General features: G+C 36.3%; 3 protein-coding genes across 3 annotated transcripts; 1 reads left to right on the top strand and 2 right to left on the bottom strand.

Moving 5' to 3' along the window:
• Positions 1 to 328: 328 nt before the first annotated feature.
• LOC131543841 (cytochrome P450 2K1-like) lies at positions 329 to 5,773 on the top strand. Its single transcript, XM_058781656.1, has 6 exons — positions 329 to 631; positions 2,222 to 2,360; positions 2,940 to 3,127; positions 3,349 to 3,490; positions 5,168 to 5,180; positions 5,554 to 5,773. Exons 1-6 carry the CDS (start codon positions 518 to 520, stop codon positions 5,771 to 5,773), a joined length of 816 nt encoding a protein of 271 aa, XP_058637639.1. The 5' UTR covers positions 329 to 517.
• Positions 5,774 to 6,831: 1,058 nt separating this feature from the next.
• On the bottom strand, positions 6,832 to 10,711 carry si:ch211-122f10.4 (cathepsin A-like). The gene is made up of 11 exons (XM_058783387.1): positions 10,449 to 10,711; positions 9,761 to 9,872; positions 9,414 to 9,551; positions 9,173 to 9,334; positions 8,919 to 9,010; positions 8,743 to 8,827; positions 8,518 to 8,658; positions 8,287 to 8,423; positions 8,024 to 8,186; positions 7,864 to 7,953; positions 6,832 to 7,652 (listed from the first exon to the last, which is right to left on the bottom strand). The coding sequence occupies exons 1-11, from the start codon at positions 10,691 to 10,693 to the stop codon at positions 7,569 to 7,571; spliced, it is 1,449 nt and encodes a 482-aa protein (XP_058639370.1). The 5' UTR covers positions 10,694 to 10,711; the 3' UTR covers positions 6,832 to 7,568.
• Positions 10,712 to 12,017: 1,306 nt separating this feature from the next.
• slc38a7 (solute carrier family 38 member 7) lies at positions 12,018 to 18,657 on the bottom strand. The gene is made up of 12 exons (XM_058780358.1): positions 18,487 to 18,657; positions 16,921 to 17,368; positions 16,748 to 16,801; positions 16,038 to 16,182; positions 15,777 to 15,921; positions 15,490 to 15,588; positions 15,342 to 15,399; positions 14,976 to 15,090; positions 14,719 to 14,866; positions 14,426 to 14,625; positions 14,276 to 14,327; positions 12,018 to 13,548 (listed from the first exon to the last, which is right to left on the bottom strand). Exons 2-12 carry the CDS (start codon positions 17,182 to 17,184, stop codon positions 13,431 to 13,433), a joined length of 1,398 nt encoding a protein of 465 aa, XP_058636341.1. The 5' UTR covers positions 17,185 to 17,368; positions 18,487 to 18,657; the 3' UTR covers positions 12,018 to 13,430.
• Positions 18,658 to 18,718: the final 61 nt, after the last annotated feature.

Below are 18,718 nucleotides of genomic sequence, written 5' to 3'. Positions count from 1 at the left end.
GTTCCAGCTAATCAGGTCCGTCAGGCTTATTTGAAAACTACAAGGTATGTGTGTTGGGGCAGGGTTGGAACAAAACTCTACAGGGCTGCGGCCCTCCAGGAACTGAGTTTGACACCCCTGGCTTAAAGGCTTCCTAATTGATTACTTTGGGTGCTCATGGCAAATTATGGAGAAAGTTGGCGAGAACATCGACGCTTTGCTCTGACCACACTGAGGAACTTTGGCCTTGGAAAGAGAAGTATGGAGCAGAGGATTCTCGAGGAGGTCAAATATATCTGCTCACATTTAGAGGAATCTGCTGGTATATACAATCATCTGTGACACCTTTAAACTTTATATCAGCATAGTTCATTTATGCAATCCCATGTTCAGAGTCTAAAGTTTAAACAGAGACATTTTAAAGACCTTAAAAATATGCCAGAAAATATTCAAATTCAAGAATAGAAAACATCTCTTTTATTTCCTACCAGGAAAGTCAATTGACCCTGAACATCTGTACCACCAAGCTGTTTCAAACATGATTGCCTCAATCATTTTTGGGTCGCGATTCAATTATAAGGATGAATATTTTCAGACATTCATCACAGACATCGAGAAACTTACTAAGATTGCCATCGGACAATGGGCAATGGTAAATACAATGAAAAGTATAGACACTGTTTATTTACACTGAATGCAAATAGCCTTGTTGCTAAAGGCTATTTACACAAACTTTGCTACTGCATTACTTCTATTTACATTTTGTGTAAACAAGATGGTTTTTATACTCTACCGTTATTTATACTTTTTTGTTTACACTTACAGTACTGCTGCTGCCAAAAATAAATGATAAAAAGTAGAGATTGTACAACCCCAATTCCAGAAAATTTGGGACGTTTTGTGAAATGCCATAAAATCAAGAATGTGTTATCTGTTCATTCTCTTTAGATTTTGTTTAATTGACTAAAATACAAAGAAGAAATGTCCAATGTTTTCACTGACCAACTTAATTTTATTTTGTAAATATAAACAAATTTTGATTTTGATGACTGCAGCACACTCCAAAAAAGTTGGGACAGAGACACGTTTAATACTGTCACATAGACTTTCCTTTTAATTACAGTGTTTCATTGTTTGGGAATTGAGGATACTAATTGTTGCAAGCTACAAGACTTCAGATGCTCAGCAGTCTGTGATTGTTGTCTGATTCTCCTTTTCATGACTGGTCATACTTTTTCAATCGGAGACTGATCTGGACTGCAGGTAGGCCAGTCTAACACATTCACTCGGTCTCTATGAAACCACGCTGTTGTAGCACATGCAGAATGAGAGCTGGCAGTCTTGATCTAATAACCATGGACTTCCCATGAAAGACATCATCTTGATGACAGTATATATTATATCTCTGTACAATTCCAATATATGCCTGCATGGCAATGGTACCTTTGCACATATGGCAGTCACCCCGTTTTCACTGATGCACTCAAATAACATGACAGACATTTGCTTTTGCTTCTGTCGCTAATGAAAGTCTGGGTAGTCCCTTTGGTCTTTGGGACTGAGAACTTGAAATCCATTTTTCCCAGAAACAAGTTGAAATGTGGACTCATCTGAGCACAGCACACATTTCCACCGTCTTTTTGACTCTCTGAGACGAGCTCTGGCCCAGAGAACCCGGCAGCATCACTGCATAGAATTGATGTATAGCTTTCAACTAGAGTAAGAGAGATTCAAGTTGCATTTCTTGATGCAGCAGCAGACTGTGTTAAGTGACAGCAGTTTTCTGAAGTACTCCTGAGCCCATGTGGCTATGTTTAACACCGCAGCTTGATGGTTTCCTATGCTATGCCATCTGAGGGCTCAAAGGCCATGCACATTCAACTGAGGTTTCCTGCCTTGCCCTACAGGTACTGTGATTTCTCTGGATTCCCTGAATCTTTTCACAATATTACATATGGTAGTTGGTGAAAGACCACAAAGTGATGAGCCATGATCCAACTTTTCTGGCAAAGACGGAGATGCTCCTTTTATACCCAAAACATGATACCCTGACCTATTACCAATTCACCTGCTTACTGCGAACTGTTTCAAAACAGTTTAACATGGCTATTCTATAACCTTTTCACTTTTATTTTGCCTATGTCCCAACTTTTTTGGAATATTTTTTTTTTTTTATCAGCACAATATGAGTTGAATATTCTTTGATTTACAATGATTTGTTAGTGGATCATTTTGTTTTCAGAGAGCAGATCAAGGCACCACATTTGACGACTCACAGATGGTCACTTTGCTGTTTGACCTGTTTGCGGCTGGAACTGAAACAACCTCGAACACACTCCGAACTTTAACGCTCTATTTGATGACCCACACTCATATACAGGGTAAGGAACGAGGGTAAGATGTGTCGACCCCCTCTCTAATTGAGAGTTTTTATAGCCTACTACAAAAAAATTTCACATTTCAAAGTAAATTATTTACATGTAAAACATTTATCAAAAAAAAAAAAAGTTCTGCTTTTATTTCCAGCAAATATTTTAACGTTTAAATATTTGTATGAACAAGATCTAACAACTAAGACATAAACTGAACAAGACATTTGATTATCAGAAATAGAATGATGAGTCAACATAGTTCCATTTCTGGAGCAAAGAGAGGAACAGTATCAGAAGTAAGTAGTGTAAAGATCAAATTAAGATACGTCATGCTTATTTGGATTTTTTTTTTTTAATTATCTTGAAAATACAGTTTTCACAAAAATACATTTTCACAAAATTATAGCTGTGGGATAATGTGTGTGTTTGGTTGTTTATGGATTATGAATTTCTTTATGGATTATCCTTTAATAAAGTATAGGTTCTGGATTGGGATAGTGCATTATTTTAGTTTTGTGAATTGTTCATTGCATTCGGTCTTTCAATGTGTGCTTGCGTCTTTTAATGTCTATTTAAATAAATTTTCAGAACAATGTCAGCGTGAGATTGATGAAGTCCTTGGTGATCGTGAACATGTCACATTTGAGGACAGAAACGCCATGCCTTACGTTCAAGCAGTGATTCATGAGGGTCAGCGTGTTGCTGACATTATTCCTCTTAGTATGTTTCACACCGCCACAACCAACACTCAGCTCCAGGGCTACAACATCCCAAAGGTGACATTTACTATGATTACTGTATGGCAGCTGCAGTTTCTTTGTATCACAGTTGTAGAGTTACAACATAAAAAATGACATGAAAGAACAAGGAACTAAAAACAACTATCCATTATTTAATCTTAACAAATCAATCCATTACCAAACTATTATTGCAACCTCTAAACATGCAAGGGAGGATTGCTAATTTTGTTTAAAAAACAAAACATTTGTTCTTCCAGGGGACAATTATCATCCCCTATCTGTCATCTGCTCTCAGAGAGGAAAGTCAGTGGAAGTTTCCCCATGAATTCAACCCTCAAAACTTCTTGAATGATAAGGGGGAATTTGTGAAGCCTGATGCATTCATGCCTTTCTCTGCAGGTATGTTCTATAGTGTAATGAGGTCTTTAAATGATAAAACACAGTGGGTATTTATTAATGCCACTCATGTATCCTAGTGCCAGGTAGACCTGGAGTTGTTTAAATTCACACATTACACAGACAGAGACATTAGTATACCTGCAACAATACATAAAATCAGTAGAAAGCAAACAAATGGTGTTTGTGTAATATGCATTTACTTTGTTTTCTAAGATGTGTGTTTAGGAGAAAATCTAGCTCACACAGGGTAAACTATGACAATGGCATCTGCTATTAAACAATTACTATTATTAGCTTTTCAGCAAAAGTGAAACAATTATGACGCACAAGACATTAAATTAAAGTAAATTAAGTTGTATAAAATGACAAGTGAAAACAAATAATAAAAAATAAATAAAAATATTAAGTTAAACTCAATGGGGTTTTATTGTGTTCGCTTATTTACTCAACATCTACCACAAAATAAATTAACGGTTTAAAACCAAAATACAAAATCACTGCCAGGAAATGTAATTACTCATACTGTAGCTCTTGTGCCAGCTAGCCCCAATCTCTTATATGCATGGTAATGGTGAAACTCTGATCACAACACTTAGAAGCTTTATTGCATTTATCTTTTAACATATATTTACAACTGTTCAGTAGAACTATTGTGTAATCATAGTGTTTTAATCATTTTGTTTTTGAAACCATTTTAATACAATTAATTTAATACCTCTTACAATATTGCAAGCTGCTAGAAAGCTCAGCATTCATTCACAGTATGTATAGTTTTACTATAAGAGAACAATGTACTGGCTATGATTCACGTGAAATAGATTGTAAAAATATCAATACATGAAACAAAAAAAACAAAAAAATAGCATCCAAGGGCACGATTCCTCTTCTTCTACATGTTCTTCTAGCTGCTGTTAAACAAAGAAACATCATATGAGTGAAAATGTCGATCAACATAGAAGCTTACACACCGAACTCATATTAAGAACAGACGATATTTTGTTTCTCCTCTCACGAGGGCAGAACCAGCAGTAAGATAAAGCCCAAATAATAGAGAAAGAGAGATACTGTTGCACCGCGGCGTAGCTCCCAGAGTCACACAGACACGGAAACTTAAACACGGTGCAGTCCAGCACAAGAACTAAAAATAACAGTTTAACTCGATACACTCTATCTATAGAGATCAGTAAAAACATGCAATGCAAAAAAAAAAGTGACCCTTTGCCTAAACCGACAATAACATTTGCGTTACCTGATAATTACCCTCATCCCTCGCTATTTCTGCACGTGTGTCGACCACGCTCGAGTGAACGCTGACTTTACGCCTTTTCTTCTTCCTCTGGTAGATACGACCAAGCGAAAGAGCCACATACCGCCACCTACTGTACATCTAAAACTGATAACATGAGAGAATCAGAATGAGCTTGTTTACACATACGAGGAATTTGTTATAGTGACAGAAGCTCCACAGTGCGACAGAATGACAGGACAGGACACAGATAATAAAAAGAATAACATACAAATATACAAAATAGACAATGTACAAAATGGCAAAAACACAATATAATATAGACAATTATGTATGTAGAGGTATGATATGTGCAAATTTGAAATGTAAATAAGTATGTGTGTTAAGTAAATAATGTATTATAGTGTTGTGTGTTCTGCTTTTATTGTCAGGTGTTCATGGGATGGATTGCCTGAGGGAAGAAACTGTTTCTGTGCCTGGCTGCTCTGGTGCTCAGAGCTCTGTAGCATCGACCACGATGCAGTTCAAAGAGGGAGTGTGCTGGATGCGAGGGGTCCAGAGTGATTTTGCCAGCCCTTTTGATCACTCTGGATGAGTACAGTTCTTGGAGAGTGGGGAGGGTTGTACCAATGATTCGCTCAGCAGTCCGACTACCCTCTGTGATGCGCAAAATCACATCGCATCTGCACTATAAGCGAGCTGTACGCTGCATAGTTGACACAGGAATTGTCACTTGCACAATAGAGGCAGTGTGCATCGTTATTAAAGTTTATAAATGGCCTTTCTTGTTAATTCTTGCCAGCGTTTAACCATTCAGCTCTCCTGGAGACTGTACGCTCGAAGCGCACGCACATGACGCCGCCACTCAGTTTGCGGTGCGTATTCTTTCCGCGCTCACGTTAACGGATCAGAGCGTTATCACGCGGTTACGGTCCGGCAGTGCGTTCCAGGAGCGGTGCGTCTGCTGCAGTGTAGCGATCGTTTCCACACCGGGTCTATCTTTGCTGTACAGCAGTGCACACACTGAATTAAAGTGACAGCGCATTGTTTGCGGTAAATATGAACATGGATTGACACGAAAATGTAGTAATTGCACTATAAATGCATATAATTAAAGTCTACTGTGTTTCATAGTGGCTTTTTGGCTAGGTTTAAAGGAAAAGAGCACTTTTAGATAAACAAGATGGCAGGATTTATGAACCATTGTTTATAATAATGATTTAAATGCAAAAGAAAATGCTGTAGAGCTGACTGTTTCTGCCAGTCATAAGTTAATTTAGAATGTTTGTGATAACATAATAAAAGTAGTTTAAATGTTTTGCCACTTGCTTGAGCAACTTAATACATAAATCTAGAAGTAAATGCAAAAGTAAAAAGCATTAATTAATGTGTTGCTTATATTGTATTTAAACACGTCTGTAAAGATTGTATTACTGTAAAAAAAAAAAAAAAGAAAAAAAAGAATCGCAATGAAAAAGCATTTTCATTAACAGTAACAAAGTTTGGATCTGAAATCAAAATAATGGATAAATGTTGTGTTTTTGGTAAACAGATGGATCAGTAGTGGACTCCTGTGTGAAATCAGGCTTGTGCTGTGTGTAAGATTTTCTGCAACAACTGCACGATTGTAAAAATAAGATAAAAGTATATTTTTGAAAAAACGTCTAAAAAAATGCCTCCCTCCACCCTTCAAATTAAAAAAAATCCTCTCTCACAAGAGTCACCTAAGAGGGGAATTCCCCCCATTTTCAAAAATGAAATTCAGGCACTGAATAAATGTCTAAAAATACTGATTGGAGTATCAATATAAATAATTCTACATGATAAAAAGATGGCTTTAAAAAGACCGGCAATCGGCCTCAAATATCCTGATCGGAGCACCCCTATCTATAATCCATTTCCTTTCTCTATTTATACTCTACCACACGTTACTGTATGCATGTACATATCCTCACTTACGTTTTACACACAACAGGAAAATTACTCAAATCAGTTCATTTTCATTTCTCATGTCAATCCTTCTAGATGCTGTTGTGGTTTAAACAGTTATCATAGCATTAAGCTTAATCATCGCAGATATACACAGACAAATTACTCTAAAACAGCCTTTTATTTCTTGGTTTATACTGACTACATGTGAATATCTTTAATTGAAAAAAATAAAAAAAATAACTTTAATTTTCTAGTTTTCTTGGGTTGAATTTCCACATACCTGAAGGACTAGCTTAGATCAAATGGAGTGTTACATGCTCATCCATATAATCCTTATTAAAGGATTTGAAAACCTAAAACCAAAAAAATTTTTTATTTCGTAAACCATTTATAACCATAGATCAATATAATTAAGAATAGTATAACTTTGTTGCAGTGTTGAGTGTATTAAGGGTAGGAACAAAATGAAGATTATAAATGTTTGTCCTCAGTACTTAAAAAAAAAAAAAAAGCATCTCATCTATTATTCAATTAACAGATCCCATAACAGTAACCCATGAATTAAGGACATAAGCATTTCAAAGCCACATGATATCCACTAATACTGTATCTATAATTGGGATTATGTGATTTTGTTATAATCAACATGACTTATGAAAACCACCCATAGTGTTCAAGGAAAAATTCACGCAATTAACACAACAAAAAGCATATCAAAATTCCCAAACATATGCAAACACAGTCTATGGCAAACACACATACACCCAAAAGCCCCTGAGAAATTGAATGTGCAACTTCATATCACATTTCAACAGTTTCCTTAAAAACACTTTCTTAAAACCCATTCCAGAGCACTTCTAAAAAATTTGATTTGGTGACAGGGCATGGTCTGGAGGAAGTTCAATAAGGCTTATTGGACAGGAAACTCTGTAGCATCTGGAGAGATGGACCAGGAGCCCACTGAGGAACCATGTGACCTGCACCCTGGAAGAGCAGAGTTGTATGTCATGCTTTAGTACATGTAAGATTTCATCATTTAGCATGAATTTCTAACTGATCAGAGACAGTCATATGAATCTCTATTAGACACAAACAGCAGCTGCACATCAATGGATCTTATGTAAGCTGTAGCTAAGAAAAGTATAACTACATCTTGGAAAAGACAAGACAGGCTACATGGATGCCTGAAACTTACCTTGACTGTGAGGAAAGTGATGTTACCAAACTGCTGGTAGAATCCAGCAATCTGTTTATCATAAATCCAGGGTTGGTATTGTGTGCTCGCCTTGAAGAAGAAACACCAACATTAAACTTAGAAGGTGCTATAATTCTGCAGAACATACAGTAGATTTTACCTTCTGTCCAAGCTGCTCAACAAACCACTGGTCCCCAAGGAAGTTACAAGCCATATCAGTGTCTCCATTATAGACCAAAGCTCTCGGACCCAAAGCCAGCAGCTTCTCATAGACATCCTTCACAGTTTCGTAAATGGTGTGATACTGATTTCCCACGGTGTCGCTGCATAAAACGGAAGAACTCAGGAAGAGCTTCACACATGCGCTCATGCACACGCACACACACACACTGAAACCATAAGTGAGGACAGGCATCCGTTTACCTGCAGATGTCCCATGGTGGTAGTACATCAGGAATGTGCAGCGCCTTCCTCACATCTCCTCGGTTAAGCCAGTTCATTTGAGCAGTACTGTTGATGCATGGAGGCACTCCTTGAACATTTGGAGTGCTTCCTACTAACTGAACAATCAAAAGAAAGTACATTTCCCCTTTGTTCTATGAAGTTTATTAAAGTGCATTGGAAGACTGCATGATTAGATCAAACAAGACTCACCTTATTAGCTTCCCAATGCTTCCTGAAGTTTCTGAAAAGATGCATCATGGCTCTCTGAGATGTGACTCCACCAGCACAGTCAAGATACAGCGCGTATGTATTCAACCCAGAGTTATAGACTATATTAAATGCATGTGACACCTGCAACAGCCAGAAGACTAGTCACCTTAAATAATGGCAAGGCTGTACAAGAGTTGTGAGCATGTGTGGATGCATTTACGTTACCACATCCGAGCAGGACTCTCTAGAATTGTTGTAGAAATTACAGACTCCATTTTGACAGCAGTTGTCATTCAGATCCTTCCACAGCCTACAAGCAAAATAGTGTTTAAGAACAAAAACAAAAAAAAACATATTTATCAAAATATTCATTGTCAGTATTGCATTAAACATGAGCTTACTGTTCTCCAAACAGGCCATGATAGTTGCCAAAGTAGATTAGTGATTGGTCATTTAGTGCAAAGCTACTAATGCCATTTCCCACAGCAAAGCCCTGCAAAAGAAACCAAATAAATGATAAAAATGAAAAAAACAAAACATAATAGATATAACAGATCTTCAAATATTAGTAAACAAGTACACAACATAAGTTACATTTATAAACTACATTTTAATAAAAAACATTTTAAAAATGAAATAAGCATAATAAACCTACCTTAAAGTTCACTTTAAGCTGACCTCCAGTGGCAACTCTCAGACTGAGTGTTGGTGCGTAGATGCCTCCATAACTCTCACCAAAAATGAAAAACTCATTCTGGGTGAAGTTTGGGAACTTGATGAAAAAACTTTGCAAAGCCAGGTAGTTGTTATTTGCCACCTAAAGAAAAATACACATTAAGGCTTTAAAAAGTCTGTCTTTATAGGCTATGAATGTCTATGAATGTTTAGGCACTTACCTCATCATCATTTGTTTGATATTTTTGGTCATCCGAGTAGGAATAACCCACTCCAGCAGGCGACTCAAGATAAAGAACATTGGAGATTTTATTCCAGCTGAATTCATTCTCATAAAGTGTGGCTCCATTATCATTGACCTAACACACAGAACAAACACAATGTTTATTGAGATATTTATGGTTGTGTGTTGTACAGAAAAGCAATTTAGAACTTCAATGACTGAAATTACATGACTGTTTTTCACTCTCTAATCTCTTTTGTTCTTGGCTCTTTAAGATTAAACCAGTTCAAGAGCAATGAACTGTATATACTTGTTATTCCTTTAAAACAAAAGACATCAACATACATGAAAGGGGCCATTCTCTGATAGAAACCCATCCAAAGAGCTGCAGCCTGGCCCTCCGTTCAGCCACAGCACGACTGGATCCTTGAGCGGGTCCCTCTGAGACGTCACAAACCTGTAACATACACACTCTCTTTAATGCAATAATGAATACACAAAACTTACAATAATGTGTTACTGAAGAGACTCAAACTATAGTACATTCAAAGCAAAGGAGAGGAAGGTATATATATATATATATATATATATATATATATATATATATATATATATATATATATATATATATATACATATACATATATATATATATATATATATATATATATTTTTTTTTTTTTTAATATATATTTTAACAATTACACATGAAATGTAATAATGCTTTTGACAGGAACCATACCATGGTATATGAATATTGTAATATACATTAGTTTCATCACAGTAGTACAAAGGACTGACATCGCCAAAATAAAAATAAAAAAACATCTAAAAAAAGAATTTAAAAAAAAACTTTAAATATTAAAAATAAAGATTAAAATGTCGCGTGTTGGATTTAAAACGACTTTGTTTTTCATTCGGCGTGAATGCGGAAACGCCATTCGCCTAAAAAAAAGTAACGTTATCCTCACAATCAAAACATGCTGCACATCTCATGCTGATAACTTTAAGACAAAATACTAATAAAACTCACCAATAATGCAAAAACTTGCCAGAACTGGCCTTTAGATATCCTGACCACTGGCGGTAATTGGGTTTGAAAGACATGCCCGGCAGATCCAGCACCTCATCTGGATCATACATGCCGCTCGCGACATGCACAGACACGGACAGAAGACAGAAGAAGACAGGCAGAGAAAACATTTCACACAGCCTGATGGACACGGACCTGTACACAAGGCTTGAAGACTCCTGCGTTTCCCTTTCCCTGACTGTCATATGACTTTAACAGTCGTCAGGTGATGCTGACAAACTAGACTCCGCCCACAACCAGACTACCTCACGCTGTATCCGTGTGTAAATGTGTGTAAACTGGCACCTTCTTGTTCAGCTTTTCCTTCAGATGATTATTATGATCAGATTAAGGATCATCATAGCAAATAACATAGCAGATTCATTCAAATGACTTTGCTGAATCAGCTAGGTAGAAAAAATACAGAAGAGAAATTTTATGCAAATAGACCTATGTATAAAATATAATTTTTAAATTAACTTGAATATTAAAATATTTAACAAATGCTCGAAAGAGCAGACAGACTGCAATATCTAACCCTCATTAACAAAACCAGAGATTTTAAAAAGGTGTATGCTGAAAAATAAATTAAACATGTCTTACGGTAATGTTAAACATATTTTAAAATTCCACACATTTTCTTAACATTTTTGCTACATTTTGAAGAATTGAATAATATTGATTGATGTACTTGTAGCTTAAAACAGTACTTTAATTGCAGATATGTTATCCAAAACATGCAAATGAAAATGGACAGGTATCAGTATGCATGATGGTTTCTTCATACACAGCATGTTTTTATTTATATTTTTATCAAAGGTTTACTGTTTTAATTAAAATAAAACCTGAAATATGTTACTAACCTAAGACATGTTTTTTAATAGACCCTCCTTTCAAATTCCAATGCATCCCCAAAGAAATCATTGATTGGTGAGGATACTTACACCAAAATACAGTCTTTCAGACTTGGAAATTTTTACAGCTTGGTAGTTGGATGAATTCTTTTCATAACAAAGTCATCAGTAAAACACAATAAATCTAGTTCATCCTCAAGAAGTGCTGCAGAAGATATTTGGAAAACAACATCATGCCCTTTTTTAGGTGTAGCCTACTTAATGTTACTACAGTACTTTAAACTTATCCTTCATTGTGGCCAACCCTTTACTTTTTCTGTGTATTTAAATATTTTTTGTACTTTTAAGTTGCATGCATGAGAGCTTAACAGCCTCTCGCAGAGTGTCTATTTGAAATTTTACAAAGACTATTTACACTAACTCCGCCCACCAACGTGTGATTGGAATAGTCGAGACTGAAAAACGACGCTCATTTAACATCGGTTTCAGTAGCTTAAATGGTAGGTGCATGTTTTGTGCAGCGATCGACCCGAGTTCGAACCTGCCTTTTCCCGAACTTTTTTCTCCCTTTTCAAATGTCTCCCTTTCGCATCGGAAAGGCATTTATTTTCAATAAGAATTAAAGAAATAATAAAAAAGTTGAAAATAAAGTATCGGGTAGGATTAGGGTAGGTGTAGAGAGGGCTTTATTGTCCCAATAAGGTGGCATCCATTTAATAATTTGAATTAAAACTATAATTTACACTCAATACATTATTATTGCGTACTGTTTTATAATTACTACAATACTGAGGTGCAGTTAAACGCCACTATTTGCAATAAGTAGTATAAATAGCAGAATGTTAAAATCTTGCTATTTTAACATAGTGTAAATAGAATCTAATTGCTATTTACACAGTGTAAATAGCATATATCATTATTTACATTTAGTGCAAATAGCCACTGCCAAAAAAAAAAAAAAGTACACAATGGAGCACAAAAGCAGTTTGCTGATTTATCGTGGAACATCCCTTTAGTGATTGCACTGAAACAATAAACATACAATAATACATGATTGTGGAAAAGCAAACATGCATCTAGTGTTACTGATTAAATCCATGAGGAACTTTCATATGTAGGCATTACTGAGAATTGAAGCATATGGTACAAAATGGGTCACCTGCACACCACAGTTGTGACTTGCACAATTAAACTGTTAGGAGAATGGTTTAATGGTACCTATAAATTCTCCTTCTCACACTTCAGTACCAGAATTTCTCCCCCAAAACTAAATAAACTCAAAATAATTCTTAAGTTTTCATTTAACCATCTAGTCTTAATTATACTCACTCAAGTATCAGTGAACTAATAAAACCAGAGATTATTGCACCATTGGCCTAAGAACAATTTCATGAAAAACACATTCAGAAGATTTGGCTAAAACAACAAAGCATTAAATGAAAATAAAAACCATTCATCAAGTATTTTCTGAAATACGGTTTAAATAATTGTCACTTCTGATCTAAAGTGGCGCGCACACACACACACACACACGTGCGCACAGTCTTCTCAGATCTTATGGAACTGTAGAATTACATGTTTGGCAGTGCAAGTCATCCAGAAAAAAGTTTGCAATAAGATTCTAAGGGTAAACATTATGAACACTGACCACATTTGCAATGTCAAGTATATAAGGCCTTTGTAAAATCAGTTTCTTAAAAAAAATATAAAAAATTAAAAAAGAGAATGGACAAAAAACAAAATTACATTTCAAAAGAAAGAGGCTATATTTGGAAGATCTAACACTGGAGGATTTAAACAATGTCCACATCCATTCAGAAAATAGTGAAGTATAGTGTCCTTCACGGGGGTCCTCCTCCATTCACAAACAGCCAGAGCAGAGAGTTTGATGCTGCATGCAGGTGGATGATCCACTACATCAAAAGGTACAGACTTCTGTGGGACTGCTGCGCTTTACAATATGAGAAATTTCTCCTGAAGACGTGATAGAGGTCAGTGGTAGACACGATTTGGACAGGCTTCGTTCCTTTGTTTTTAATTTAGTCTTTATTGTTCATTGTCTAATATTCATGAGGTCACAACAACCCTCCTATGGGCTGCTGGGATTATTGATGATATCTTGGTAGATGGCATTAGTGGTCGTCTGGCCAAAGATGAAAGCACCAATCGTAACCATAACAACCCCATAGGCCACCATTCCCTTCCAACTATAGTGAAATAAATAGATGATCAGTTTTATCTTTGAATACACAAGACTTTAGGCATTGCTGAATATTGCTTATAAGGATAGTTCACCCAAAAATGACAATTTTGTCATTTACTCACCTTCACATCATTCCAAACCCATAAGACTTTCTTTCATCCTCGAAACACAAATGAAGGTATTTTTAATGAAACCTGAGAGATTTCTGTCCCTCCACTGAAAGTCCATTCCACCAAAACCGACACTTCAAAAAGTGAATGTAAATGTAATCATGTGAATCAATCAGTTTAATCCAAGTCTTCTGAAGAGACATGACTGCTATATATAAGAAACCAATTTCGTTTAGGCTTTTGTTCACTTTTTACTATTGACCAAAAAACATACAGCAGAAGCTCAAAGGTCAATCTTTCAACCACCACTTTTGATGAGCTGTAAGTATGTGCGTTGTTCAATGCTTTTATGTGTAGATGTTTATAAGCCTAATGAATTCTGTTTATCATAAAAAAAGATGGTGTCTCTTCAGAAGAGTTGCTTTATTAAAGTGGATTCCTTTTTTTACAAAAACTTTCTGAAGCATCATTTGGTGAAATGGTCTTAAAGACAGAAATCTCTCAAGTTTCATTAACAATTTCTTCCTTTGCATTTTGGACATGAACAAACGTATCTTATGGGTTTAAATTGACATGAGGGTGATTCATTAATGATTATTTTAATAAGTAATAAATGTTTACCTGGCTGATCTGACATCATGCTCTGAAAGCTTTGCCTGAATCAAGCACAACCCTATAGACAGACAGGAGAATAAATGCAGTCACTGTTTGTAAAAACACTGGTGTGATATAAGCATAAAGTAAAGCCCAACAACAATTTAACTGTAATACCTGGAAAAACAAAAATGAAGCATGCAGCCAAACCACCAATTAGTGAAATGACTCGTCCGATATCAGGAATGAAGAGAGCAAGAATTAATGTGAGACAAAACCAGATGAGTGTCTGCAGTATTCTCCGTCTCCGCTCCCTGGCCACATCTGTCTCCACCTCCTCTCCTTTAAAACGCAGCCACAAACCTTCCAGCACTGCCCTAAAGCACAAACAAATATACGTTTTGTTTAGATTTGACTCTAAATATGTATTTTTCATAGACACACACCTATAGACCACAAAAGCCTGTTACCTTCCACAGAAGTGCAGGATTGGATATGAGGTAACAACACAGATGATGATGAAGGCTCGAGCAATGGCCACCGCAATGTCATCAGATGGATATGACATCAAAACATCCTGGCTTACGCTTGAGCCGAATGACAGGAAGCCACAGACACCTGCGGAGAAAAACCAAGCCCAAACGTTACACAACCAGTTCATATTAGCATGATCTCTGGCCTGCCTGCTTTATCATTAGAATATTTCAGCAAATTCAAGCTCACACACCTGTGCCTGTATACACGAAGAGGCAGATGATCATGCTGATTGTAACAACTGCCCACCAAGGCCGGATTTCTGGCTTCTTCATGCTGTTGAAAACAGGAACGCTGCTGACGTGACACTGGGAAAATGATCAAATCGCGAGAAGTGAATTCAGACATGTCACTGGCTGGGAAAGATATGCTACTTTTATGAATACTTTCATACAGCAATGATGCATCAAATTGATCAAATGTGACATTACAGACATAAGGTTACAAAAGATTTCTATTTCACATGAATGCTGTTCTTTTGGTGAGCATACGAGACTTTTCGAAAACGTTCAAAAAAATCTCATCAATCCAAAAGTTTTGAATAGTAAAGTTCACAAACCTGGAAACCAAAGCAGATTGTGGGCATGGCATTGAACACATCGGTCCAGGATGCAGGGCTGAAAGAGAACAAACATCACATTACAGTAGTGATCGCAATCTCTTCTGTAATATGGAACTCAAATAACTATTTAAAATGTACTTCTGACCTGACTGGGATGATTCCTGGAGAAACGTCTTTGTCGGGCCAGATGTATTTGACGATGACTATGATTGTCACATACCAGGTGCCGATAACACTCAGGGTGCTACAGATTAATCAGTACAAATGTGCATGTATGATTTAACCAGCAAATACTCAGAAACATCTTGGATAATCAAAAGTGCAATTTAAGCAAAAACATTTGCTCTAATCACAGCTGTGACATAGTGCACTGCATAAATCAATAACTTAGTTGAACAACATGGGGAAGAAAAAAAAACAAGACGTTTCTACCTGGCATACTTCTGGAAGCCAATCTCTTTGGGTATAGACAGAGGAAGTATGATCAGCACTGAGGTCAAAGTGATGGTGAACTTGCGATCTGTGTACCAGTGTGAACTAATTATTTTCTCTGACTCGTGATTCGTTGCGCCAATCACTGTAGGAAGAACGACAGGAAATTAGACTACTCTCTTTAGACTTATTTTGACATATCTATCTATATATATATATATATATATATATATATATATATATATATGTGAGCATACTTACGCTTATCTAACTGATCGCCAATAATAATAAGGAAGGCTATGCAGGTGCCAAAAGTGTAAATGGCAATGGCCAGCTCACATACGACACCAAGAACCTTCCCACACACGGCACGAATCACCTCCTGATATGTTGTTTCATTGCTCACCTAAAAAAGTGTCAATATTCAGTGAGTTTTTATTTTTTTTAAAGAAGCTAGAGCTGTCAATACATAAAAAAGTAACTTATATGATGATTAATCTCAAGATTTTTGTAAATAGTGATTTAATACCTTGTGCCTCTTTAAAGAAATACACTACCATTCAAAAGTTTGGGGTCAGTATAATTTTTTTAAGTTTTTGAAAAAAGTCTCTTATGCTTATATTTAATCAAAAATACAATAAAACCTGTCATTTTGTGAAATATTATTATTATTCAAAATATCTGTTTTCTATCGTAACATTTTAAACTGTAATTTATTATATATTATTATTTTTTTCATTATTATCATATATGTTAAAATATTTGTGCTGCTTAATTTTTATTTTTTTTTAAACTGAAATTTAGTTTTTCAGGATTCTTTGATGAATAGAAAATACAAATAGAAATCCTTTGTAACAAAGTTAAAAGTCTTTACTACAACAATTTAACAATTAAATGCTTCCATGCTTTTTACCTTTGAAAGATACATTGCATACATGCACACTCTGTGTCTGAAACAGATATTTGCTTACCTGAGAACAATAAGCCAAGATCACCAGCCCTGTGATGATAAAGGCCATCATACACTGTGAAAGGTTAAAGTTGAATAAGGCTCATTTGGAATTTAACTTCAAAGAACAGAGACCTCTACTTCAAAGTGAACACTGTATGGTTTTGTTTCCAATAGATTGTAAGTGCATCTCACCATTTGAAGGGTCACTCCGGCTGTGACGCCTCCAGCCATGTTGAAAGCAGCAGGAAAATTGAGAAGTCCGGCTCCCAGAGCAGCATTCACCACAATAAACACAGCCCCAAGTAACGACGTCCCTCCCCTTCTGTCGTCTGATTGATTAGGTAGTTGGATGGAGTCCACACTGGGGCTCTGCAGGAGCCATGCTCTTTCTCCAGCATCCTCACTGTAGCCCCAGTCACCCACTTCACTGTTAACCGCCCTGTCTGCCCTCGACATGACGCTTGCTTTTCTCACACACTCTCAGATAAACTTACAAGGACACCATAGGGTAAAAGTAGAGGCAAACACACTTGTGCTGTCAGTCAGAGCTGCCACCATTGAGGGGGCAAAGGTGCAAACACACATCCACACGGTCCAGTACAGTTACAGAGAGTCTGTCGTGTTTTGTGATCAGTGTCACCTGTGAAAAAATACCAAGTCAGTTTTTAACAAATTGACAGGGTTTATCAGCATCATAAAATGAAATATGACAAATTTGAATTCACAGGACATGACTGTATTACTCAGCTGACCAAACAGAATTTAAAATAACTGCTTTCTATTTTAATATATTTCAAAAGTCTTCAGAGTCACATCATCCTTCAGAAATCATTCTAATATGCCGATTTGGTGCTCAAGTAACGATCAATGTTCAAATTCAAAACATTATGACTGTTGAAAAAAAGAGTTGTGCTGTATATTTGTATGGAAACCATGATACATTTTTTTTTTAGGATTATCTGATGATCATAAATTTCTAAAGGACAGATTTTTAAAAAATAGAATGCCTTTACTGTCACTTTCGATTTAATGTATCCTTGTTGGTTAAAAATATTAATTTCTTTCAAAACTATTTTTGAAGAGTAATGTATTTGCTACTGACTTGTCTGAAAGATGTTTTGACTAAAATTAAATTGACTAAAACGGTTGATCAGCATCATAAAACGACAGTGTGGTTTGCACTTTAGGACAGTCTGGGAGTCACGGGACACATTGTATTTTTCAGCTGATCAGTAAGCAGAAATTTCAGACAAGTGATGAGGAAATGAAATATGCTGTCCACAGGAGAAAAAACGCAGCATTGTCTGAACCTTATCTTTAGAGCAGCTCGATTAAAACCTGATCAATAGTGTATTAAGTATCGAATATTTCTTGAAATCTCTATCCTAAATGTCCTAGGACGCACTGAAGATAGTGGTAGAAGTTTATGTCAATATTGTAGCAGTCACATTAACACAATGTAATGGGATTATCCTAACTATCATGCTCACGAACAATGAATTAACTCGAGATTCAATCAAGACATCAGGCCAATAGGCAACTGACAGTCAAACTGATCAAACACTACTAGGCAACATTTATTTAATTCATAACTATCATAAGCTCTATATTCACTTCTCTAGGAGGGTAAAAAAAAAACAAAAAAAAAACATGCATGACAAACCCCGAACAGTCACATGACTCACATAGCAACACTGCATTTGTTTAGCTAATAAACTCTCCCGGTACGAACAAGACGTGATAAAGCAGATGTCTCACCTCATGTGTATGTTCTTCGCTGGTCTTGTACCGTACTGTAGAGCATCTGTGTTATATATTCCAGTGAGTAGCAGAAATAAAGATGTAGCTGCCGCCTCCGCCGAGATCTGAGGTATGTTTTGCTTACACAGCAGCTATAGGTGTGTTCGACTCAGGCCGATCAGTGTTTGACATCAAAGTATCGCGAGAGCGACGTGAACGCATACAGGGCCGTCTTCGCTCTCGCGATACT

Source organism: Onychostoma macrolepis, chromosome 07 (genome assembly GCF_012432095.1).
Source record: "Onychostoma macrolepis isolate SWU-2019 chromosome 07, ASM1243209v1, whole genome shotgun sequence".
Lineage (NCBI taxonomy): Eukaryota > Metazoa > Chordata > Actinopteri > Cypriniformes > Cyprinidae > Onychostoma > Onychostoma macrolepis.
This window is presented reverse-complemented; position numbering and strand designations above follow the sequence as displayed.

What these genes read in the sequence shown, in the direction of transcription:
- LOC131543841 (XM_058781656.1), top strand. Translation starts at nt 518, where the DNA reads ATGATTGCCTCAATCATTTTTGGGTCGCGATTCAATTATAAGGATGAA. An exon ending in CCATCGGACAATGGGCAATG is followed by an intron (nt 632 to 2,221) that starts GTAAATACAATG and finishes TTTTGTTTTCAG; the next exon opens with AGAGCAGATCAAGGCACCAC. An exon ending in GACCCACACTCATATACAGG is followed by an intron (nt 2,361 to 2,939) that starts GTAAGGAACGAG and finishes ATAAATTTTCAG; the next exon opens with AACAATGTCAGCGTGAGATT.
- slc38a7 (XM_058780358.1), bottom strand. Translation starts at nt 17,184, where the DNA reads ATGTCGAGGGCAGACAGGGCGGTTAACAGTGAAGTGGGTGACTGGGGC. An exon ending in CTTCGTGTATACAGGCACAG is followed by an intron (nt 14,867 to 14,975) that starts GTGTGTGAGCTT and finishes TTTTCTCCGCAG; the next exon opens with GTGTCTGTGGCTTCCTGTCA. An exon ending in CATGATGTCAGATCAGCCAG is followed by an intron (nt 13,549 to 14,275) that starts GTAAACATTTAT and finishes ATTTCACTATAG; the next exon opens with TTGGAAGGGAATGGTGGCCT.
- si:ch211-122f10.4 (XM_058783387.1), bottom strand. Translation starts at nt 10,693, where the DNA reads ATGACAGTCAGGGAAAGGGAAACGCAGGAGTCTTCAAGCCTTGTGTAC. An exon ending in ATCAAACAAATGATGATGAG is followed by an intron (nt 9,335 to 9,413) that starts GTAAGTGCCTAA and finishes ATTTTTCTTTAG; the next exon opens with GTGGCAAATAACAACTACCT. An exon ending in TCACTTTCCTCACAGTCAAG is followed by an intron (nt 7,653 to 7,863) that starts GTAAGTTTCAGG and finishes CTGCTCTTCCAG; the next exon opens with GGTGCAGGTCACATGGTTCC.